Below are 24,440 nucleotides of genomic sequence, written 5' to 3'. Positions count from 1 at the left end.
GCAAAGCTTCACAGTTACTACACTGAGTAGGCTGGTTCGCACACAGGTTAAGTTACTCCAGGGTTAGCACAGCAGAATTTACACCCACAGAACCGCCTCTGCACATCCTGACCCCTCTGCCTCCACACAAAAGGAACGAGAATCTTTCCATTGGACACAAACATGGGCCTGGGAAGCAAATTCTTCGCAGTGATTTGATGTGCCAATTTAAAAAACATAATGTTATCACCTGCTCATAAAGCCAGTGCTTTTCCAGACAGACAATACCCAGATCTCTCAAACGCTGTAAGTATTGTACTCCTGGCTAAGGAAAATCTCAAAGGTACACTGGAAATCACAGAACAACAAATCTCATTTATGCATAAGCTATTTCTGATTTGTGAAAATCACCCAGCTTATTTGGATAAGAAATATGCCTTATGAGCTCTGCAAACAAAATCACCCCTCAGTCACATATCGGAATGAATAAGAGACGAGACAAAATTGGTTCAGAAGTTTTATTCTGGATCCCTAGAGGCTTCTAAAAAAACTCTTCAAAAAAAAAAAAGCAATTAAGGAATCACAGTTATCCAAAGCAGTAATCACTGTCTCGTATTAAAAGGTAGGTCTAGATTCAAACACCATTATATGGTTTTCATTATGTCAGATGCTTGTAGAGTGACATTTCATTTAATTTCATTTCTTCGTTAATTTAATTTAATTATTTTTCTGATATCCCTAAACTACAGCCTCCTTTTCCATTCCCACTTCCCGCCCCTTGGGCTGCTGGCTGAGAACATTAGTAACATGACACCATTCAGAAGAGACAGAACTCAAAATAAAGCGTGGCAGCAGCTGTAGCAAGGGCAGCGGCGTCCTGCCGGGGACAGGCGTCCTGCCGGGGACAGGCGTCCTGCCGGGGACAGGCGCTGTTTGTGTAGGAAATCAGCGTTTGCTTACTGCTCGAGCAGCAAACATACAGACTCAAAGACACTCCAGCTGTTTGTGTTTATAAACCACCTGTTGCTGTGAAAAGCTCTTGAGTTATCATTCGTTTCTACACCACCTTCATCCTTCAGCAGAACTTTTCAGAAGAATCAATATTACGTTTCAAAAAAATACTTTACGGTCATCAAAGAATCTGTAAGAACATCGCCATGAGCTCTGTCTCAGCTCTCGTGGGGAATCTCGCCTGCCTAACCACACGGTCCGTTTCTGCTTCAGGACTCTGTTAATTCACTGAGTATCTCCCAGCTCTCTGGAAACTGAAGCAGACTCAGGTGACGGTTCCACATCTCACAGTCGCTGTAACCGATTCATTCAACTGCCCCAAAATCAGCCCACAGAGGAAACGGGAGACTAAACCACCGGCTGGAGATCCCAGATGCCTTAAATCCATTGCTAATTTGCAGCAGGAAAGGGTTTAATGAAGATTGTTCTACATTTCTGGATGTTAAAGCCAGTAATAAATCATCCTGTATATACATATATGTATACATATATGAAATATTGAGTATTTGCTTCTGCCCCCCACCCCCAAGCAAAGGAAGCAGTAGAGGTTTTTTCAGACATACAACTAATTAAGACCTCAAAAATCTGAATGAAATATTACATGAATGACAAAAAAAGTCTTGAACATTAAGAAAACAATTAGATTTCTCCCCAAAATGGGAGTATGCCTTTCATAAAAAATGGGTGAAGTGCAGTAAGGGTATTGGCAGTAAGTTACACAGCAGGCAGATATGTAGATATGACCAACATAATTACTGAGCTACCAGAAGAAACAGCTCCAGAAAGGAGAGGAGCAATAAAGGACTCAGCTTCTTCACAGAGCTTCACAGTAACTACAGGAATGCAGAATGGAAACTGAACGGAAACCCTGAGGGCAAGTCATTTCTTTAATTATCAACAGTAATCTATCTGGGCTCAATAGGATACAGTAAAAGATAATTAATTTTAAATGAGCTCCCTCCCTTTGCTGCATTTCTCCCATTGGAACCTTGTTTTGGGAACACTGAACATCTGGAATTCTCTCCTGGGCACCGCAGGTGACAAAGGACTAACAGAGTCTGTTAGTCTCGTTAGGCATCTCTCCAGGATGAAAACACTGCACAGAGCGATTACCCGACTGCAATGAGGGAAAACCACTCAGAGGACTTGAGACATTTATTCTTATGCCTCTATGCTTATTATATGTATAAATAACTTGCAGGACTGCTTCATTGACAGTACCTGTTAAAAGAACCTCCTCCAAAAAAGAGAAAACCTTCAGTATTTTCCACGAAACAAAGGTGAAAAAGCATGAACTGCTCAGCCAAACAGCATGTGAGGTTTTTTTTTTCAGATCAGCCACAGACTGCAGATCTGGCCCTGAGGTTACTGGACGTCACACACAACACAGACTTCTCGGCTTGTATTTTTGCAGCTGTTGCCAAAAAACATAAAGCGAGAAAAGCGCCTTAAAATTATGAACATAGCCACACGTATTTAAGAATGTATTCCAAAAATCAAACAGCAAATTTCAACAATGCAAAACTGCAACTTCTTTTGCACCAACCTAACAGGATTTATTCGGGCACGCTTGGCATTTCTCTCCATGCAGGTACCCGTGACCGTGGCGGGTGACGCAGCGAGCAGGTCACACAAGCGGGGCTATCGCTTGCACACCCGGTTTACGTGGCTTTAAGCGGCGCCTTGTGCTCAGCAGCGCGGATTGCATCTCCGCTGGGTATTAAACAGAGGCAGAACATCTGAAAAAAACATCTTGAAATCCCTTTATAACCCAATCATGATCCGCCCTGTGATTAATCCTTTTTTTCCAGGGAGATTTTTATTTGCATCAGCAGCCTCCCCAAAGAGAACCAACTGTCAGGATGCCAATTTTCAGGTCCTTTCTTGTAACTGCTGAGATTAAACAGATGCCTTCTAATTAGTAAAATATATATGTCTCCTCTTAATCCCACAGCACAAAGACCTGATAAGAGTATCAAGTAGCCGTCACTCGAGGTGTGGATTTGAGCTAAAGAAGTTGCACTTTTTGCCTCCAGATGTATCTGCTTTCCCACAGATTGAGCTCTCCTGTGTGCACAGCTGCTGTCCTAATGACACACAGTACCAGCAAAAATCAAACTATCCCACTCATTCTGTCTTAATACTTTTGTGTATTTAGTCTGGATTATTCTTTCTTAACTATATAATCAACCTGTTCTCTCCTTTATGGAACAAGGAATCAGGAAACAAGATGAAACTGCTCACAAAATGTGATTTCGGAAGCTCCACTGGTATCTGGTAGTATGTACAAAAGGGTACATGCTTTGCCCTGTTAACAAAGTTTATAATAAATACGGGCATCTACAGCTACCTAAACTACACCTCCAAATCTCTCAAACCTCTCTTTTACGAGAAAAAATGAACTACAACTCACTCAACTTTCTGTGGATCCTACTTTTTTTTTTTTTTTCTCCTGAAAGGAAGACATATGATGGCTTCTGCAACTAACTGGAGCAAAACAAATTTTCTTAGACAAAAGCTAATCTGAAAAGTATTAAAGGAACTATAGTAGCAGTAAGATATCACTAGAGGTACAGAATAAATTGTGGGCTGATCAGATTTTTTTTTTCTTTATAAGAGGAGCAGAACCATTACAATACACACTATTAAAAACTGATAATATTACAGTGTATTAATTGCTGTACTGCTTTGGGCTTACCAGGGCTGTGCTAGCCAGGCTGCAATCATGCCAGCTGCACGGACAGACAAACACAAGCCGCTATCAGACACATAACAAGTTAAGTAAAATACAAACACAGCGCACACCCAAAGAGCCAGTCCAGCCCGCAGAGATCCCTCCTGTGACCAAACACCTTCTGAAACGCCTGCGTCCACACACCACTGTGGAACAGGCAGCACCTGCCCATTCCGATTTTAAACTCTGCAGCGGATACTCTTGTTCTCCTTTAACTGGGGGAGCAGCTCAGAAGCACCCGAAACCCTCACCAGGAGGCCCCAAACCTATTCTCACAAAACGTGCATCTCGCTCAACTATTTTCTTTCTCGCCCACCCCCCAGACACACACCAGCCTCTCATTCTTAACACTGACAACTGCATACCTGGGGTTTTCTCCTCCACGTATGAATTCTTAGAAGTTCTGGGCAGCTGCAAGCTCAGGGTCATTGTCTGCTACACAATCTGGGTCGCTAATTAGCACATGCATTTCCTGGAAGAAGGCCAAAGACTTTTAATTACAAAAGACTGCAAAACACCAAACAGAACCTCAAAACATCCAGCGTAACTACTGGTTTTGTTTTTTGACGGAGCTGTTCTTTGCTGACAGGCGCCCGGGCAGCTGCGGCAAACAGGCCAGTCGGCGCGCAGCTCGCCAGCGGCCCGCCGGCCGGGAGCGGCGCGGTGCCGGGCACGCCTGACCCGTCAGCCGGCTCGTCGCTGCGCTGGCGCGCCTGGTTCCCTTGGTTAATTAACCACTGTGCTGCCTCGCCCGGTTCCATGAGCTAATTAACCCCCGCGCTCGCCCGCCGGCCGGCGGAGCCGGGCTGCTGCCGGTCCGCTCCGCGTCCCACGCAGGTTTCCCTCCTGCAATAACGCCGCTCGGCGTTTCGCCCAGGACAGTCGGTAGTTTGCCCGCTTCCAGAGCTCTAGTTCCAGCCCCGTTCGCACCAACAGTTACGCACGGGATGTACCGTCGGCTTTTGAACACCCGCTGGGTCCCGCCCGGGTCACCGCTCGGGTGCGAGCGCTCTGCTCCGCCTCTGCGGGGAGCGGCTGGGACCGCTCCGGGAGCCCCGCGGCGCCCGCCCCGCGCCGCCTCTGTCCCCTCCGAGCCCGCGGGGCCGCGCTCGGGTGGCGCTCGCACGCAGCCGCGCTGACCGGACGCCGGCGGCGGGCTGAGGGAGACAAAAGCTCCCGCGGAGGCCCCGCGCCCGGTTCGCCCTCCGCTCAGCCCGGCGGCTGCCGCCCCAGCGCCGGGAGAGCGGCTCCGAACACGGGGAGAGCGGCTCCGAGCGCCGCCCCCAGCGCCGCCAACGGCCACCGCGCGGCGGGGCGGGCCCAACCACCCCCGCGGGGGGGCTGCGCTGCCCCACCTCCTTTAACGTCGCTCCGCAGCTTCCGCTCGGCAGCGTTTCCCGCCCGCGCGGGTGCTGGCCGCCCGGGCGCGCAGTGACGCCACGGGCCCTGGCGGCCAATCCGGGCGCGGCGGCTCCGCTCAAATCCTGGCGGCCGCCTGAGGGGCGGCCGGGCCGCGGGACCGCGGCACCGCGGCGGGATGATCGCGACCCCCGCCGGGCGGCGCGGAGAGCTGCCGTGCCGCTCCGTGTCCCTCAGCAGCATCGCCGCCGACACGCTCACCCCGCTGAAGGAGCTGCTGAGATGCCCGGGCACCCCGCGGGCCGGCCCGGAGCCGGCGGGCCGCGGGCACAGCCGCGCCGGGGGAGCGGCGGGCGGCCCCGCGCAGGCCGCGCTGCTGGCGGGCGGCGGCGCCGGGCGGGAGCGGCTGGATGCCAGCGCCCTCCGGGCCTACCTGAGCCCCGGGCCCCGGCGGCGGCTGAAGCGGCCGGCCGGCGAGCCCGCCGCGCACGAGTCCCCGGCCAAGGCCTTCCAGCGGCTCAAGGCCAGGGCCGCGCAGCGGGAGCCCGGGGGCTGCAGCACCGACCCCATCCTGACCCCCGGGCTGGCGCAGCGGGGCCCGCGGCAGCCCCGGCCCGGGCCGGCGCAGGGCGGGCAGGAGCCCCGGGCCCCCGCGGGGCCGCTCCGGCCTGAGCAAGGTGCGTGCCGTTGTTCTCCGCGGAGTCGGTCCCGCATTTGACGTTGAGCGGCTTCCTCTGCATTTCGCTTGTGGTTCTTCCAGGGCCAGGGAAAAGCAGCCGGTGTGTGTTCATAGCTGAAAAAAAATATTGGTACCGGTATTGTTTTTTCTCACGCATGGCTGGGATTATTTCAAGTTTCCATGGGGGAGGTTAAATGCTGAAATGTGTCTGTACCATAGCTGATTTCCCTTCGCCTTTATTTGCCTTAGAAGTTTCCCTGCCATGGTATTTTCTCCCTTTCTTGCTCAGTCTGGCTTTAACTCTTCCCTCTGTGCTTTTTGTGAATGGGATTGAGCTTTTGCAACATCTTGAAAAACAGAATTACACTTTATAAGTTAAAAAAAATCAAAACAATTACTTTAACTGCTCCCTGCAGTCAACATAGAAAAGAGAAAAGGTTCGTGAAGAATTATTTGGGGTTTGGAATCCCTCAGGGGCGCTTCCCTGGGCACTCCAGGCTGGGGACTCTTCCAGCGCATCCTCTTGTGCCCAGTTGCCGTGGTGCTGTTATTCTCATGCTCTGATCACTTGCAGTGCCAGGCCCACTGGCATATTGGCTGGTTTATCAGAAAGGTTCTGTTTTGTTGCTACGTGTATTCCTGTTTGAAACACAGTACCCGGGAATCTCCTGTACTAAACTTCTATCATGCAGTTTTGGGTAGGGGTTGTGTGAGTTTATTTTAAGACAGAACTGCAGAGAACTAGGCTGACTGCTCAGCCTGTCTTATCTGGCCCCTGGCATGGGCAGCCGGGTGCAGCTTTCACTGGGGGTTATCGAGTTGTTCTCAACAGAACTTGCAGTTACAGAGGTGGCAGTGCCCTCGCTTCATGGTTAGATATTAAAAAATCTTCTTGCTGCAATGCAAAACCACTTGTTACTTTTAGTATTTCTGTTGGAGACAATAAAAATGAGATTAAACCATTATTATGGTGACTGGAAAAGGAAAAACATTGCACCCTATTTTTAATAAAGGGGAGCAAGGAGTACCCCGGGAATTACAGACCTGTCAGCCTCCCCTCTGTGCCTGGGCAGATCACGGGACAGATCCATCCTGCCTGGATGGACACCGGTGACAAGTGGTGTCCCTCGGGTCCACACTAGGACCAGTACTGGTTAATATCTCCATCAATGACACAGACGGTGGGATCGAGTGCACCCTCAGCAAGTTTGTGGGTGCCACGAAGCTGAGTGGTGCAGGTGACACACCTGAGGGCTGGGATCCATTTAGAGGGGCCTGGACAAGCTCCAGAAGTGGGTCCATGAGGTTCAACAAGGCCAAGTGCAAGGTCCTGCACCTGGGTCAGGGCAACCCCTGGTATTGATCCAAGCACCTCCAAACGCCTGTTGATTCTGCAGGTTGGGTGACACCAGACGTGCACACACACCTGAGGTTGTTGTTCCCATGTGGCTCAGGTGACAGCTCCCCCTGATGAAAAGGGAAAGGTCGTATTGCACATCCATCTTGGGAAAGAAAAGAAAACATATTGTTGTACAATGGAATTTAGTATCTCATGCAGCTTGTGCTTTGCTTTTCCTGCTCCCCACATGAAAATGTTTTTCTTCCCCAAATTCAAAGAATTTTTTTTTTTTGCATTGTTATTTTCCAGAATTACTTTGCACTCAGATTCTTAAGAAGCAAACCAAAAAAGTACTGGCCACAGACCCTATTTTAATGGAATCCCCTCAGAAGTTCTTCTTGCGTGTAAAGCGGAAACTGCAGCAGCAACAAAAAGGTACTTGGTATTGCTCTTAAAAACACTTCAAAAACTTCCTTGACTTCAGGGTCTCTGTCCTTGTTTCAGATCTCTAGCATGCTTTGGCAGAGTATCATTCTTCTTTCTTCGTTGTCTGTGCGCGGTGAAAAATGGAGCAAGAAACCTGCAAATGTGCCTTTGCAAACCCGGAGATGGCATTAGACTCGGTTTAGCTCTGGTTTAGGGCTGTGGGCTTCTGCCCTTGACGCTTGCCATCCTTGTTCGTTGGGCGCACGGTCTCTGCCATCGAAAGCCACCTGCCCGCAGGCTCCCGAGGTGGCTGAGAGCTCTTTAGAGACTCGGTGTTAATGCTTTGCCATTTGAATGTGAAACTTGGTGGAAAAATCCTAAACCTCTTATTTGCCACTCTTTTTTTTTTTTCTTTAGCTTTTAATACATAAAGAGGAAAGGTTTGGTTCTGTGAGAAATTCTCTTGGTTTTTTTTCTATATGGTTATTTGATATGCATGTGTCCTGTAATCCAGTTTTGCAAATGCAGATGAAGAAAGTGACACATGCCAAAATCCGCAGTGTTCAGCTTCGAAACTGAACTTAGTTTGCCTGAAAACTCAAACCTCAATGCTTGTAGCTCCTGGCGTAGCAGCAGCAAGGCCAGAAGCCCAGATCTTGAAGGCTGGAAAGGTGGGAATTTTATGTGATGTTTGTTTTGGTGAAAAAAATTGTTGTTGTTCTGCAAGGAGGGTTCATTAAAGAAAAGATCGGAAGACTGGTAAAGATATACTATTAATAGATATGGTGTGTGCTAGCTTGGTTTGGGGGAAAAGTGGGATAAGACCTTAACAGCAGGATTATCGATCGGGTGGTGAGGAAACGCTAATCCGAACAAACCCAAAGAGTGGCTTGCTGTTAACATTAACAATTGTGATAGGTAGTGCTCTCACAGTTGTACTGCTAATCAGTACAACCTCCTCTGATTAAGAATGGAGCAACTTCATCACTGTATTTTTATTAATTCTCAAATATCACCATCTACTTTTATTTTTATTGGGCAGATCCAACACCTTCAGACCCAATCAAGCAGGACATTCCTCCTTCCACAGCCACAGAAAAGCCATTTGTCAAATCTGCTGTTGCTGAGCAGCTCAGGAAGGATCCTACAGAGTATGTGGCCACTAATAAGGATGAGCAGAATGATTTCCTTATAGAATCAGTGGATGCTGATGATGAAATGTCTCAAAATACAGTGACTGATTTTGCGACTTTAAACTCCCCCCATTTTAAAAATGGGAATCGGTTAGAAGAAGGGTGGGGACACGGTGAAGCAAAACGTACTGAACCTCATCAAGACAGAAGAGAGTTGCGGCCAAGTAATAAGGAAGCTGCTCATGGAGTCGAAAAGACACTGGAGACTAATTCTCAAAAGCCCTCTCAGTGCTCATGTGCCATTACGCTCTCTGCTTCCAAAGCCCACATTCCGAGGAAGGAAAAGCCGAAAAGAGGCTGTGAGGTGCCTGCGGATAAGCCTCGCACAGACCACGCTGCTGGGAAAGCAGACAAAGAGGTGGGAGACCTTAATACTTTAGGGCATTGACGGATTCCTTTGGGCTAGTGTAGCTCAGAGTTGCAATTTCTTTCTTTTCTTCTTGTCAAAAGTAATGAGCACTCAGAAGAGAACAAACTATTATATTATTAGATTGTACGGGTAAATGCTTTCTCATCAAAAGGATTTCTTTTTTCCCCATCTCTTTAATGTGTTAATTGCTCTATGTTGGCGTGATGGTCATGAACCAAGTCACCGGCCAGTCCAGCTCTTGGTCTGCACGAAGCCAAGGAGAGATCTTCCCTAGCGGTAGCCTGGGCACGGTTCTAAACTTAACTGCATCTGTACAGCCGATCGTGAGATAAAGCCTGGGCTTTCCTGCAGAATATCCAAGCTTCTGTTGAATTAAGTGGGCCAAGAATCTTTTCCTAAGAGACCACTCCACAGATCTTACTTTCAGTTCAGTACACGTTGCCAGTATTACAGCTTCCTCGCTGGATCTCCAGGCAGGCGGTGTGTTTTGAAGCGCACCGCGCTGCTCAGGGATCTCCCTACGAAGCTGGTGGAAGCACCTTCCCAGGGGCTGAGTTTCCTTTGTTCCCTGGAGAAATCTGTGGGATTGCAGTCCTCCTCAAGTTAAGCAAGTTAATTATTTACTTCTTGTTAAGCAAGTTAATTGCTTCGTTCTCCCTCACCGTTGTCAAGCGTGTTTGATATGTTCTCCTGTATTTTTAAAAAAAAAGTTACCTTTATGCTGAGCTTTTATTTAGATAAGGAACAGATATCCATTAATATTAAAGATTTGTAGCTGAGTAGAAGATGCTGGAAGAATTGTTATTGCACAGCACAGGTCTGAGCATCACGTCTGGTACCGTCCCTCAGCCAAGGTTAAATCCTCGGTGAGACCTGCAGTCAAGGCCGATGGTCAAAAGGCAAATGTCATTACAGAAGAGATCTGGAGTTTATTAACTAAAGTTGTGAGGAGAAATAGCCATAGTTTCAGATGTTGAAAAATTGTTTTCTGATAAGCTTTTTTTTAAAACAAAGTAATCTGTTTCATACAGAGTTTTCCAAACTGCAACTCAAGTGCAACTGGCTTCCTGGCAATTTAATGCAAAATGAAGGTACTGCAGCTGTGTGAGTGTTGGTACTTTGCAATATCAGATATGGCCATTTCAATACTAAATTTTAGCAATAACGTAGCTAATAAATACATTTTATTTTTCATGGGTGACTTGTTTTTCTGAACAGTAACGGAGGACAGAGGACGAAGTGTAAGAGATGTGGCACAGTGTTGTTACTTTTTGTGAGAAGCTTTTTGGATTTGCTAGAGGTCTTCGCCAATTACTTTGTCTTCTGAAAGTCACCATTAAATTACTCAAGTTTCTATCATTTAAATTCCTGTCTTCACTTGTGCATTAGACTCCAGATTGATTACGCTTCAACATTTACGTGTATAATGGTTGATTTCAGTTTTTCTGGTCTGGACAATGGTGCCTAAATATCTTAAGTTATAAATGAGTTAATTTTTATTTTGCTGATGCCTTGGTGATGTTGCATAGCTTAGTCTAATTGAAAAATGACTTTTTTTTTTTTTTTTTTTCTTTTGGTAACAGAAAGCTGTCTGCCTAACCAGTTGGAGAATTAAAGTGATGGATGGTAACACTGCAATATGTGTTGAAGGAAAACGCAAGTAAGTTTCCATGGAGGTGGACGTTGAGCGTCTGAGCGAGAGGCTCTGCGGCCTCTCCTGGCTGTGGGGCTGCAGCTCGGGGACTCGGATTCTTGCAATACTTGGTAACTGTTGGAAGCTGAGAAAGGACAACCTGGTGCATCCCGCCAGTGTCTATATCATTCATAAAACATGTAACACTGCCAGTCTCAGATGGAGTATCGCTATTCTAGTTTTAAATTCCTTCTTTTATGAAAACAATGTTTTATTTCTGTTCTTCATGTTATCTGCCTTTTCTTAGAGATATGAAAAACGTGTCTTGGCACAGTAATGCAGTTACAGAACGCATAAATTACAACCAGGTGAAAACCTCATCTGGCAATATCTACTTGCTACAGGGCAGGATGGATTCAGCTTCGATGAGAAAGGAAGGTAAGAAGATGATTCTTAATGTAACATTGCAAACTGAGGAGGGCTTTAGATTTATGATTGAACATACTGCTGAGGCGAACGTTTTGTCTTATCCTGCTAATTGGGCTCGGTGGGGTTTCAGCACATGCTGGAAAGCGACTCCAGGATCAGTTTTCTCAAGGCTGTCTCACGTTAATTGTAGCTGGTGTTTGTAGGGAGCCGCACTCACAGAGAGGGCTTGCCGAGCATGAACTTGGCCAATGGGTACATTCTTTTAAAGAAACGTGGGGTTTTTTTAATTAAGATTGCCCCTATGTAATTTTGGTCAATCTTCTGGCCTTGAAATAATGCCAAGACATTCAAATAGGGATTGTTTAGACACTACTGAAATGACTCTGGTGTTCGCATTCTGTCTGTGTCTTACTATTCAGTAATTAATGAGCAGCCCTGCAAGGGCACATGGAATTTCTGTTTGGAGACAGATTAGTTGTTGTGTCAGTGCTTTAGAATTTAGTATACTGATCCATCTTTAGGGTCTAAGTGGTATGTTATACCAAATCTAGCAATACTTCCTGCTTCAGATTGTTTTGAAGCTTGTGGAATTTTAAAGGAAATTTAATTTACACACAAAGCTAAAGTAAGGTAAGGCTTTATTCTATTTTTCTTGCTTCGTATACGTCCTGTCACGTTCACTAGTAAATGAGCTGCCTTGTTAGTGCTCACAGGAAGGTCTAGGAAGGTACAGATCACCTGTGGCATGGATGGAATAGTGCTTGCCTTAATACAGGTGCACCTTGTGTGCGATCGCAGTCTTTAAATGAGCAGATAGGCACTTTCTGCTCTTCCAGGTCCAGCACGAGGCACCCAAAGATGTGTCTGCAGCTCTAATTTTTTCTTCTCATCTGCAGTACTGGAATGCATTCTAATAAATTCCTGGCTTAGCTGCTCTCTGATTTGAAATATTTTTTATTAGTTCCTCTGGTAAATACTTATTCGTATTTTACTAGTCTGAGAAGGAAAAGTGACAGTCAGACTTCTGAGCAGAGTGGCTCAAGTACTACAGAGGTTTCCTAAGCCCAAGAGTTAATAGACTGTGCTGGGTCAGTTCCTCTGATCTCCAGACTTGGCACTACGGCGAAACATCCTTCTGTGCTCTCCCTCGCTCCCAACATCCCCCAACACACAAAACTATTGTAAGGTCAGTGTGGAAAATACCCTGGAAATACCCTGAACAGATTCAATATTGATATATGAATCACAAGGGAAATTAAAGACAAGCACAACTACTGCTTTTTAGGGTTGTTTCCCCATTTCAGAGACAAGACTAGAGTCGTTCTGTTGTATCTGTACTACCTGAAGAACTCCCCAGGTTTATGATATTGTTGCCAGATACTCTGGCTGTACGTGTAATTAACGGCCCCTTGGTTGGCTCTTCTGTGCACAACTCCTCTCACAAGTATGTTCTTCTCCCAGACTGGGGAAGCCCATCTCCTTCTAGTGTTTAAAGATCTAGTGAGCTTCTGAGGTACTTACAAAACCCCTCATTCTACTGGATATTATTTCTACCCTTTCTGATTAAGCATGTTGCTCAGCTACTGTTAACGCTACTTCTGTTTCAAACAGGATTTCCCTACCGTTTCACCAAAAAATTTTTATTTGGGTTTTCCAAAAAGTGGAAGGAATACGTTGAGGAGTTACTTGAGCAAAGAAGGAGGTAATTTCTTTGGAGATTCTGTTCCATTGTGTTTTTCTTTCAAGTATTTATTGAGATTTTGCTTTTTAAGAGCACTATGCTAGGGGAATATAAAAAATTGTAGATGTGTGCATGAAGACTACGTGCCAGGCTAATACTGTCACTGCTTTGGAAGGCAACCCTTTCACCTTTCTTCATTATACGGGTTTGATTTCGTTCTGGTGTTTTTTACGCCACCTTAAACACAAGCAAAGGGCTTCGCCGCTGCGGTGGCTCCGTGTCTGTGAGCACAGGGGCACTGCGCTCTGGGTGTGCAGCCGAGTTCAGGAGCCTTTGAGTTGACCTGAGTTAATGTGTTGTTAAAGGACAACTGCTTCAGATGTTTCTTATTTCCTTCCTTAAACTCCAAATCATTAGGAAAGAACAGAAACGGAATATTAGTGAGGGTGAAAATGAAGACGTTGACTCAGAGGTGGGTACGGATGTGTTGAAAAATGCAGAAGATTTGGCAAGAGGAGCAAAGAAACCTGAAATCAGAAACACCACCTATGAAGTACTGCCAAACAATGATGAAAATGCTTGTGAGTATTTAATAACCCTTTTGTTTGGAAAAAAGTTTGGGTTTTTTGAAAGCTGTTTTCCCTAGCAGGTTTATTTTATGGCATCTTAATGTGTTTGCCACAGTTGAGGCCCAGAGAGTGATAAGAGTTGGAGAAGGATGGATTGTGGAAAAATTCATTATGCTGGCTTTGTTTCCAGAGGAAACAGTTGTAAAGCCATAGCCTAATAATCCACCTTTGTTTCTTTGCCTTATAATGCCATCTTAGCTTTCCTAGGGACACTAGTAGCTTTAGGGTTTAACTTTGACTTCTTTCTAGCTTGAACAGTTTTAAAAGCACAACAGAACATTGTAGTAAGTTTTATATTTTCCATGCAGTCGGTGCAGATGAGCTGGTTTAAATGCAGTGTTGCTCCTATGCTTGTGAAGCCTGCAAATCAGAATTTTCAATACACTATTTGGGACAAAACTTTTTTGGTTTGTTTTTTTTTTTTCTCTTGTAGATACCACACCAAAATGCAATTTTGTATTGGGTGACTCAGACAGAGTTTACACTCGTAGCGGCCGTCTTGTTAAACCACCATTAAATTTCTGGTGTGGGCAGCGTGAGCTTGTGGATCAGCAATTAAATGTTACTATAGAAAAAGGTGGAGTAGATTATTTGAGCATGGTAAGATTATTTTCCATATTGTTACTCAAATGTATCCTAAATACAATGGATAAACCTGGCAAAGTATCTAACAGAAAGAGTCCAGGTCTTATAAGTACCTGAAGAGGCAAGAAATCTTGAAAACATTATTAAAACATTTTAAAACAAAAACCCAAATAGTCTTAATCTCTGTATCACCAGATAATCGTGGTTGTCTGTAAAATGGAGATAATGGGCAATTACTTCTGGAAAAAATATGGGTATTTTTGAAAGATAAATACACTGAGATTTTTAAATTGTCTTTTAGAATACCTAACTTTAAAGGGAATGTGGCCAAGTAGCTTTGGTTGCATGCATTTGTATAAACACCTGTGTTCAGCAGAGCTGATTCAGTACATACTGGGCAATGTGACTTTGAAATCTCCTAATCCTGGAAACATTTGGCTTTTTCAGAGCTGCCGTCAGTAGGCTTGATATGTAATCTTGCAGAAGTTTAGATTAAATTGTTTTGTTTTGAAGATGTTTAGTAGTGACAGATCCCAAAGAAAGACCAGCTCCGACTCTAAGAAGAAAGCAAGCAAGCAAGTAACGAAGGCAACAGAAGAAAAACCAAAAAGCCAAAGTAAAGGTAAAAAAATTGTGTTTTTTTCTTTTTTTAAAGTTATTGACAAGAATCGGTGGGATTACGAGTTTGGTGCCAGGACTGGATGGTGATGTCCTGTTAATGCAAAGAAATTATTTAAATCTTTAAATGGTCAGTTGCTTCTTCTACGAAGATTTATCAGAGTAGCGTCAATGCCTAGTTTCCTAGTTCTAGAGCTCCAAATATAAACGAGGTTTGTAAATCACTTCTTTATTTACATAATGGGAACATGCAGATTTCTTGCCAGAAATTGAAATGAAAGGATTATGATTTTTTGGAAGCCTCTGCTCCTTTACTTTGGATCTCAGAGCCTGACGTGTTCACCAGGCCAGTGAGCTGGGGCTCTGCCTGTAAGGTGGATGAATTAAAGTACATGAAGTGCCTGTGTAGGCAAAAAAAGTGTATTAACAGAGTTTTAAAGCCTTGATTTTTTAAAAAGATTTGGGGAATGACAGAACCCTGAAAACAATGTAAATCTAAACCAGAAGTTTCTCTTTTAAAGCAACTGTAATGTTTCCTGCAGAAAAGCCCTTTGTAGCACAAGCAAATCTTTTGGGATGCTGATGTTTGCTCAACCTCAGTCGCAGCATTTCAACAACATTTTATGTTCGCTATTTTATTCTCTCTGCTCAATACTTTCACGTTCCCTTCTGTAGCCTTGATAATCCTGATTCCTCCGGTGGTGGGGAGGCAGCCTGTGCCGGGATCTGCGCAGAGGGGCCTCCTGCTCCCCACCCGAGGGAACTGGGTGCTACAGCTGGGCTCGGGCTGTGTCCTCATTGTCAGAGTCCTGTGTAAATGGATTTTCTCTGCTTCTTGACTGCCGGGACATGCTGTCGTGTCTGTAGCCTGAAGAACGTAATCCCCAGCACACAAGAGTGTACATGAGGGCAGAAGAGCTTGACTTAATCCTTCCAAGACATGCTATGGGAACGGAGGGGTAGCAGTCTCAGGAAGCTTCACTGGGTGCTGGTTTTACTCTGTCGTGTTTGGTACAGTTATGGAGCTCCCTTAACAGCAGAAATGAGTTAGAATCACAGAATGTCCTGAGTTGGAAGGGACCCACAGGGATCACTGAGTCCAGCTCCTGTCCCTGCACAGGACACCCCACAGCTCACACCATGAGTTCCTGGCTGTCTGTCAGGTGGCTCTTTGGAAACGGGTTGCACACAAGCTGCGCTCCATGTCTCTTAGTGGGGAAGGGACAGGCGGTACAGACGTGATGAAATGTTTCCTCACATCACCACTTTGCCTCTTCAGTGCCGTTTTGCTGTTTCAGAGGGACACAGTGCTTAATTTACCGCTGTGTCCCAACGCGACTGTTCCCCAGCGTATCTCCCCGTGCTGCAGAGCCCCGTGTGCTGTTAGCGGGCTGTGCCACTCGGCTGTGCTGCCCGCAGGAGCACACGGGCCGCCAGGAGCGTGGGACGTGCTGCCCCCCCAGCAGGCTGGGCCTTGCTCGCCTGGGAACACAGTAAGGATTTACCTCGCCAGGTGCGATATGACTCTGAGCTCCTCTCTTTCAGGGAAAAACAGTGAAAAAGGAGTAAGTTCCAAACAACCAAGCAAGTCTGCTGGAAGCAGGGAGGACAGGCACTTAATTTCAGATGATGATGGAAGTGAAGATGCAATCAGTAGTACAAAAACTAAACCGCAGCTTTCTGCTAAGCTGACTCCCTTAAGTACTACAGTACTAAACAAACGTAACTCTAATAGCAGAACTGGAATGACAAAGGAGAAGAGAGGAACAGGACATGGAGACCTGACTATGTATCAGCAGGCTTACAAGTACTCCTTGAGGTCAGCCAAACAACTTCAGGACAAGCATTTACCAGGAGAATTGTCAAGTGAAGATGAGGAATCCAGTGAAGATATCCCACTGTCTATCAAAAGGAAAAATAGACCTTTATTTCAAAAAGAGACTCAAAACCCTCAATCTTCCTCTAACTGTGACAGTTCACGGGATGATGCACACAAGGTGTGGAGCGAGCAGAGGACAGTCAAACGCTGCAGTGGCTCGGGCACCATGCCGCTGAGGCACAGCGTGCCCAGGGCCGCCCATGGCTCCGATTTACTGGAAGGAAAAACACCTTCTAGTGAGTCCGGTACCTCCCATCTGCCTGAGAAGACAATGATGACAAGAAGCAGATTCAACCATCTAAGGTTGCTTGAATCTGACACCGAGTCTGAAACCAATGAAGAGGAATCTCAAACAAAACAAAAGAATTCAAAAATATCTGATGAAAACCTAAATTGTCAAGTTTCTAAGAACGCCAAGTCTTCAGCAGCAAAAGCAAGAGCACCTGAGAGGGAAAAGGTGCAGGAATCTCTAGAACTCTTTCCAAGGGCAACTGATGGTTGGTCTGAAAAGGAATTACAGAAGCTCTACAGGCAAGTGGTTGCCCCGTCCTCACAGGGCAAAGGTTCCCTCAGCTGTCAGGAGGCATAATATATGGCAGGGTTTGCATGGGCTGGATTTGGAATGTCAGATTCAGCCTCTTTCACGTTATTTTAAAGGTTTCCTTTATGTTTTAACTCCCTCTTGCAAAATAAATTTTGTTAACAAATTAGAAAAACAGTGAAATAAAGGAGACAACTGAGTATTTTCCAAAATACCTGTAGATGTGTGAGCCTACAGCAGCCCCGACCGCTGTCAGCAGTGTAAAGTCAGAGGAACACAGACAGCGGGCAAAATTTTGTGCATCTACTCCTCTACTTGTTTTTCTAAAACACATACTTAATCTTGCTAAAAGGATAAACATTCCTGTGAGAGAAACTGAAATGTGGTAAAAGTTCATATTTATGATTTAGACAGTAAGTCAGGTAGCATATTGTCTCCCCAACAGAATAAATGTTAAACATGGTGTCCTTAGGTATTTAAGTATTGTAAAGGGAAGATTAACTGCAAACATTATTAATTAACACATTGTCCAATTACTTAAGCTACTGGGCAGTATTTAATATATGCATTAAGTAATAAAATGATGATATTTGGGTTTGTTTCTTTTAGATTAGAAACCTGAAAAGGCACGAGCTCATGTTTTGGGGATGGGGGGTGACTGCTATAAATAAGGAAAAAGTTTATCTTGTGAGCTGTTAGCCTAAATCATTCCAGGAAACTTTTAAAGCACCTGGATAAGACATCAGGGACAAGACTCTGCATCCAGCACACAGAAGGGAGGTTGTAGCACAGAGGGTGTTGGTCTCTTCTCCTGAGTAACAAGTGACAGGACAAGAGGAGACGGCCTCAAGTTGTGCCAGGGGAGGTTGAGGTTGGATCTGGGGAACAATTTCTTCCCCAAAGGGCTGTGGGGCATTGGAACAAGCTGCCCAGGGCAGTGCTGGAGTCACCATCCCTGGAGGGGTTGGACAGACAGATGAGGTTCTCGGGGACATGGGGCAGTGACGGACTGGGCAGTGCTGGGGTAGCGGTTGGACTGGACGATCTGAAAAGTCTCTTCCAACCGAACCCATGCAATGATTCCTGGGAGGGCAGCTGGTCTCTGGGTGTTGTACGTGGCAGAGTTGTGTGGGTTCCTCGGTGTGATGAGGGTTGTGGCTCTGTTCTCTTGGCAGAGCCATCGCTTCGTTCCCAAAGCACAAGAAGGGGTTCTGGGTGGAGGTGGCCATGGCGGTGGGCTCCCGCTCTGCTGAGGAATGCCACCAGAAGTACATGGAAGAACAGGCAAAAGGGTCCAAAACACGTGCCAAGAAAACCACCACTTCAGAAAAAAAAGAACAGAAAAGTACCAACATCTTGATTCTAGGTATGTTGCTGTCTTTAAATAATTTTAAATTTAGTATTTATTATGTAATGGGAGATACAGACACAAAGACACATCAGGACCCAGTAGCAAAGAAGGTTGTCTGCTGTAGTATGGAATTTTGTGGCAGAGCTTGCAGTAGGTCATGAATAACTAAGTAACAAGAAAAGGATCTTTTTAGAGTTTTCTAGTTTCTAGCACGATGGCTTAAATTGGCCTTGCCACTGAAGAGAAAATAGCTGTTTGTATCTGAAGAGGCTGTTGAAGCCTGGTAGATAATGAGCTGCCTGTAGAGCTGTAGATCCAGAAAGGCTGTTGGGGTGCTCGGGTGCGCCAGGAACAGCGCAGCTCTGTTCCCTGCTGTCTCGCACTGGCATGCCCATCACTGTTTTCTCTCGTCTGGCATCAGTAATTCACGTTTACAGATGGCAAATATGCCCTGGGGTGAAAGGCACAAGCTGCTCATGCAGGTATTTAACATGGAGCAGGTGACAATGACTTAGTGCTGAGGAAAGGACAGCCCTGAGCGCAGCTCCTCCCGCTGACACTCACCCATGGGGAGGTGACGCTTCCCGGGCTACACAGCTGTGGGCACAGGCTCTGGTGCTTTCTCGGTGGCTGAACTGTCATCAGGCTCCATTTACTGAAAGCGCTGGAATCCCTTCTGTGTCACACCAAGGTGCTGCAGGTCCCTCGGTCACCGCAGGCAGTGACACTTGGCTCCGGTGCGGAGCCCCCAGCCCAGCGCAGAGCAGCTCATCTCAGCAGCTTTCGCTGCCCTGAACTCGCTCAGCTCTGATTTCGTGCAGACCGGAGAAGCAGCAGATGGAGGGGTCAAGTGCAGGACAACGCACCTTATTTTCACTTCATTTGATATGTTTTTTTGCGGTTGCAGAATTTGTGTGAGGATCTGCCAGGCATCAGTTTTGCTGTGGATTTTATTCAGCTCAGATAGTGGTGGGGTTATTTTGGAGTATAGTTGGAAACCATCTTATTTTGACTCTTATGGAATCACAATTCCCTGCACCCTGTGATGCAGCTGTTCGCTTCCGCACTGCCGGTCTTCTCTACAGCCTTTTTTCCTGTTTCACCCTGGCGTGTGACGTTATCAGACTCTTGTGTTCAGAAGACATGGTTGTTTTGGCTGGTGAGCACTCGTAAGGGCTCGTTCTGCCACAGCGGCTTTAAGGAAAGCGATGTTTGAGGCCTCTCGGGCTCACCTGGGCCTCTGAATGCCAAGACAATCTAAACTGTAGCAAAGGACTCAATTCAGCCCCGCAAAGGCTCTTTCTTGGCAGTCAGGACCCGTTCAGTGCCTTTCTCGCAGAAGGCGAGCACATCCTGTTAACGATGAATCTTTACAGAGATTCAGAAATGCTTTGTTCTTCTGAAAACTCTGAACTATGGATTAATTTTTTTCTTTATTGACTGTGTAAGCAGCTATTTTAGTTTTTGTCTGAAGATGAAGGTCTTAGGAAGATGTTCTAAATTTGCCCCAAAAGTCACTTGTAAGGGAAAGCCGAGGACAGGAACACACCCGGCAGTGACAGTGACAATGTCCGCTCTTTGCTTCGAGCAGGTTTAATGGCTCATTGCTTGGGCGCGGTAATTGGATTAAGGTTTGCGAAAGATACAGGTGTACGTGCTCAAGCCTCAGCTGAGCATCCCCCAGACCTCATGGGGAGGACGCCCACTTGGTCTCTGGGCACTTTGTGCATCTGGACACGTGGGATGTATCTGAGTGTCTTTTCTCTCTGAAACGCAGATGTGTGGATAATTCTGCTAAAATCGTAATAAAATAGCTGATGGATGACACAACGGCTGTGTAAGGCTCTAGAGTGAGCTTCTGATTAAGATGTAGTAGAGAAATTCTTTTTGAAAGCATAAATTGTATAAGAACTCAAAGGACCGCAAAGAAGCTCTGAGACATTTCCACAAAGCAAAGACTGAACTGTGTCGCAGCAGTGATTGTAGTTAGCAAATTTTAAAACTATGTTACCTAACTGCTGTCTAGAATAATTAATATTTCAATTCATGTAGATAAGAAAGAGCCAGTTCCAATAACTGCCAAAGTGGGAACCTTCAAAAGAAAGCAGCAGATGAGAGATTTCCTGGACCACTTGCCAAAGGACAACCACGACGATATTTTCACTGCAACACCCTTTCAGAGCAGAAGAGTAAAGGTAAATCTGGGAAACCAGTCTGTCCATGAATGTGCTTTTCTGGTTGGTATTTGCAAGTCTGCTGGTTCAGTTCCATCAATAAAACCTTGTGAATTTGGGGGAAGAGGCTCGTTTCCTTGAGTTGTCACTGCAATGGTTGGGTTGCGGGCAGTCAGGACGTGTGGGATGGCAGTTCTGCAGACAGGTGGGATGATGTGTAACCCCGGGCCGTGGCAGGGCTCGCCCTGCTGCCTCTGCCCACTCATTTATCAAGAGAATAACTTATTCTTTTTCTCTGTAGACAATTTCTTAAGTATATTTCATGATGCACTTTTTTTTTTTTTTTTTTTTTTTGCTGTTACCTGAGCAGACTAGCTCTGCCTATTAACACCAGCACCTCAGTCCCAACAGGGGCTCCAAACTGTGCCTGTACGTCTCTTGATGCATTTGTTCTTTTGTGGGTTTTTTTGTAGCTGCAGTGCATTTCTCATTCTGAGCAGCACAGTCACATCGTGGCTCATTGGAAAGTCAGAATTTCATCAGCGGTAACTTCATTGCTTTCTATGAATTGCAGTGTGCAATGGAGAAATCCCCATGAGTAGCATGAGCGGATTGGCTGTGAAAGGATGGAGGCATCCACATCCCAGACACTGTTTTTGCAGAGGGATTCTCCAGAGACTCCTCTTTTGGCAGAATACCACTTCAGGCGGTCATTCAAAAGGATTCTCCTTTCTATTTTTGTCAAATTCTTCTTGCCCAGCTTGAGCTGTGCCAAAGACACTACTCCCCCTCTGTAATGTGTGGTGAGAGGTACGGCCTCCAGATAAACCCTGTGTGTTTAGGAGTGATGAGCGGATTCCCCTTCCCCAGCTGAGTCCAGCCCCTGCTCGACCCCGTGCAGACTCTTCACACCTGCAGTTTCCTGGGCTAAGTTCCAGACCTGAATTATTTGCTGTGCGAAGAAGCACAATCTTTGATTTGTTCTGAACTTGCACCTGCTGACTTTGTCCTCCCCTCCTCATGGGGAAGAGACAGTAACAACTGTCGCAGTCCCCACTCACCCCGGTGCCAGGTGTAGCTCTTCCCCAGGACCCGCTGTGCTCTTGGTCACCTGTGTTGCTCCTCTCCAAACTTTTCCAGTTCTACTCTGTCTTCAAAATGTAAGGACCAGAAGTTCACTGAGTGATCCTGAATCCTCCTGAATAGTAATGGTCAGCTTTGAGCTTGTAATTTTAATCAGAAATTATCTAAACGTGCAGTAGCAGCTAAAAAAGGGCCAGCAAGGTGTTGGGCATCAACGGGAGGAGGATTGAGAGCAAGACGGAGGCATCATTTGGCTGCTCTGTGGAGCCCTGGCACTCCCGCAGTGGGGGTGCTGCTGGCTTCTGTGCCTCGGGAGGGACGTGGTGGAGTCAAAAACACAACTGAAGTGAGCAAGGGAACGGAGCGGCTGCTGATGGAGAGAATAGAGTCGGGGATTCCTGGTGAGGGGAAGGGGTGGCAGCCGGGTTCCAGCGGCGGGAAGAGGCTGTGTCCTACTGCTGCGCTGGGACAGACACGCGAGAAGCCTCTTCAGCACGGGTCACTGATTGCTCTGATGTGGCTTTGTAGTTGCCAACGTTCCGGGGAAGCCAAGATGACGATGACGTCTTCACCCTTACGGACATCCCGATCACACCTGCCTCATCCGTGTTCTCCCTGGCGAAAACCCCACAGTGTGAGCACATCAGCCCCGGGATGCTGGTGCCCATCAACAGGTAGGAACTGGGGCTGGCCCTCTGCTCACCTTTGCCTTTCTCCTTTGCCTCAAGGTGTTTTTTTGTCTTCTGAGCAAGATCACTCCTAGAACTGGGATACCAGTTCAGTTGCCGACTTAGAGCACGCATAGGAGATCCCGGGCTCCTTGGGGATGTGTTTAGCGACAGCTCTTTCCTTTGGCAGCCTCTGAGCTCCTCAGCCAAGGCTGGTCCAGGAGAACAATGCCAGCGCATCCCACTGCTCTTGGACCAGGCAGCGCTTTGGGCTTCCGCTCAGCAGAGAGGTCTCTGCCCACTTTGAGTCTTAACCCATTAACCCAATTGCTTCAGCCTTCACTGAAACCACAGTTGTCTTGAAACCTGCAGAGTAAGTGGCATTTTATCTAATGGATGAGAACTGAACTTCATCTGGGAAGATGACGAAGCTTTGTCTGACACTTAGTATGGGTTCCAGCGTGTGACCTAATTACACACTTCTGCAGTGTTGCGCTCCTGGAGCTGCTGTTATATTTAATTGACCCACAACTGTTTTTAATGGCCATGCTAATTTTCTTTCTGGATTAGAGCTGTACGTGTAACACCTTTACCCGTATCAGCGGATTCCATAGGCGGCACACTGATGTGTGTGATTCCATCTGCAGGAATGATTACGACAGGCACGTTTTCCGGATGCAGAAGAACACACAGGGCAGCAGAGGCACCTGGGACAACGTCAAGAAGAAGGCGGTAATGCCGGTTTCCTTGAATGTCGCCTAGTTCTGCCTTAGCAATGCAAAGTTTTACTAAGCACCAGGCAAAAGAATCCTGGGATCACAGACTATTTGAGATGGAAAACAGGAACCCTCCCCTCCTTCCCCCAAGCTTCTGGGTTTTGTATCTATTTCTCTTGGAGAAAAGTTATTTTTGTTAGAACAGAGCTATTTTATCCTGACAACAAATATATGGGGTGTTTTTTTAGGATTTGTGACTGCTCTTGAATTCTGTGATCATGAGGCACATTAAGTTCCTGTTATATTTGTCTATATGGTGGGAATGGAAACAATAATTCTCACCTTGTATCAAAGAGTCCCTGAGTTTATGTATTTATTCCCCCGGTATACTGAGCTTTGAAGTTCTTCTGGCTTTTCTATGAAAAGCTGAGATCCCAGAAGCAGAAAAATGGCTTGTGCCTCTAGTTTAGTGAAAGCATGTGTGGCAGCTGAACAGTTGACATTTTCAGTGAACATGTATGATAGCGCTAGGGCAGCGCAATCCCAGCTGTTGAACATCGCGCTGCTGGAGCAGCTCTGAGCGGAGCCTTTTGTCCTTTCTCTAGGCGGGAGGTGTGGTCGGGACGCCGGCTTCACACAGAACCAAGTTCACTTTTGATCAAAGTAAGTACTTGTTGTTAAGTACTTGTCGTTTCTCCTTCATTTCGGGCTCCTTCACTTACTTTCACATTACCCCTGGCTTGTTGGGTGTCCACAATCTGGGCATTTAATAATTTTTCCACAGTCTGTTTCTCACAAGTGTCTTTACTTTTTGGACCTTCTGTAACTTATTTTCATGCTCAGGCACACACAGTAATCGTCCTGTTTTTCTTATTGCAGAAGTGAAAGAGACGAGTGTTGTAGGGAAGCTCTTTGAGGCCAAGGCAGGAGATTCATCAGATGAAGAAAAGGACAATTCCTATTTTTCTGATTAATGAACTTTGTGGATTTTATTAGTTCAACACTTATGCACCTCTCCTATGAAGCAAAGCGTCTGGCCACCCCTCTGACATGGTGTTGCTGTGATGTTGAGTTCAGTTTAAGTTTGACCTGCAGTGATTTTGTGTGTTTTAACACCATTCTCATCTTTGCTGCCTGTCCTGCAATGTTTGTCATTTTTCATGTGTACAAAGTGGCACTTTCTTGCCCAGGCTCCTCCTTTCCCATACCCTGTTTCTCCTGGGGGAGGTAGAAATGTACTTGGACACCAAGTACTGGCAAGGTTTAATTAACTTTAGATGAAATATTGCTGTACAATAAATTTATAATGGTAGGCTGTAACTAATTAAAACAAAATTCCCATTTTCTCTGCTGAGAGTTTGAA

At 46.1% G+C, this 24,440-nt stretch overlaps 1 protein-coding gene across 1 annotated transcript; it reads left to right on the top strand.

Annotated features, from left to right (window-relative positions):
• The first annotated feature begins 5,261 nt into the window (after positions 1–5,261).
• Positions 5,262–24,381, top strand: MIS18BP1 (MIS18 binding protein 1). The gene is made up of 16 exons (XM_065636131.1): positions 5,262–5,760; positions 7,411–7,536; positions 8,570–9,078; positions 10,674–10,750; positions 11,031–11,161; positions 12,764–12,854; positions 13,251–13,414; positions 13,896–14,062; positions 14,561–14,669; positions 16,211–17,075; positions 18,261–18,451; positions 20,489–20,631; positions 22,222–22,367; positions 23,009–23,093; positions 23,683–23,740; positions 23,957–24,381. The coding sequence occupies exons 1-16, from the start codon at positions 5,262–5,264 to the stop codon at positions 24,049–24,051; spliced, it is 3,456 nt and encodes a 1,151-aa protein (XP_065492203.1). The 3' UTR covers positions 24,052–24,381.
• The last annotated feature ends 59 nt before the right edge of the window (positions 24,382–24,440 follow it).

The sequence above is a fragment of the Caloenas nicobarica genome, chromosome 5, assembly GCF_036013445.1.
Source record: "Caloenas nicobarica isolate bCalNic1 chromosome 5, bCalNic1.hap1, whole genome shotgun sequence".
Classification (NCBI taxonomy): domain Eukaryota; kingdom Metazoa; phylum Chordata; class Aves; order Columbiformes; family Columbidae; genus Caloenas; species Caloenas nicobarica.
The sequence above is the reverse complement of the archived record's forward strand: the minus strand, read 5'-3'. Positions and strand labels throughout refer to the sequence as shown.

Coding starts and splice junctions, on each gene's coding strand:
- MIS18BP1 (XM_065636131.1), top strand. CDS start 5,262: ATGATCGCGACCCCCGCCGGGCGGCGCGGAGAGCTGCCGTGCCGCTCC. Junction 9,079..10,673: donor CTGGGAAAGCAGACAAAGAG/GTGGGAGACCTT, acceptor TTTTGGTAACAG/AAAGCTGTCTGCCTAACCAG. Junction 22,368..23,008: donor ATGCTGGTGCCCATCAACAG/GTAGGAACTGGG, acceptor TTCCATCTGCAG/GAATGATTACGACAGGCACG.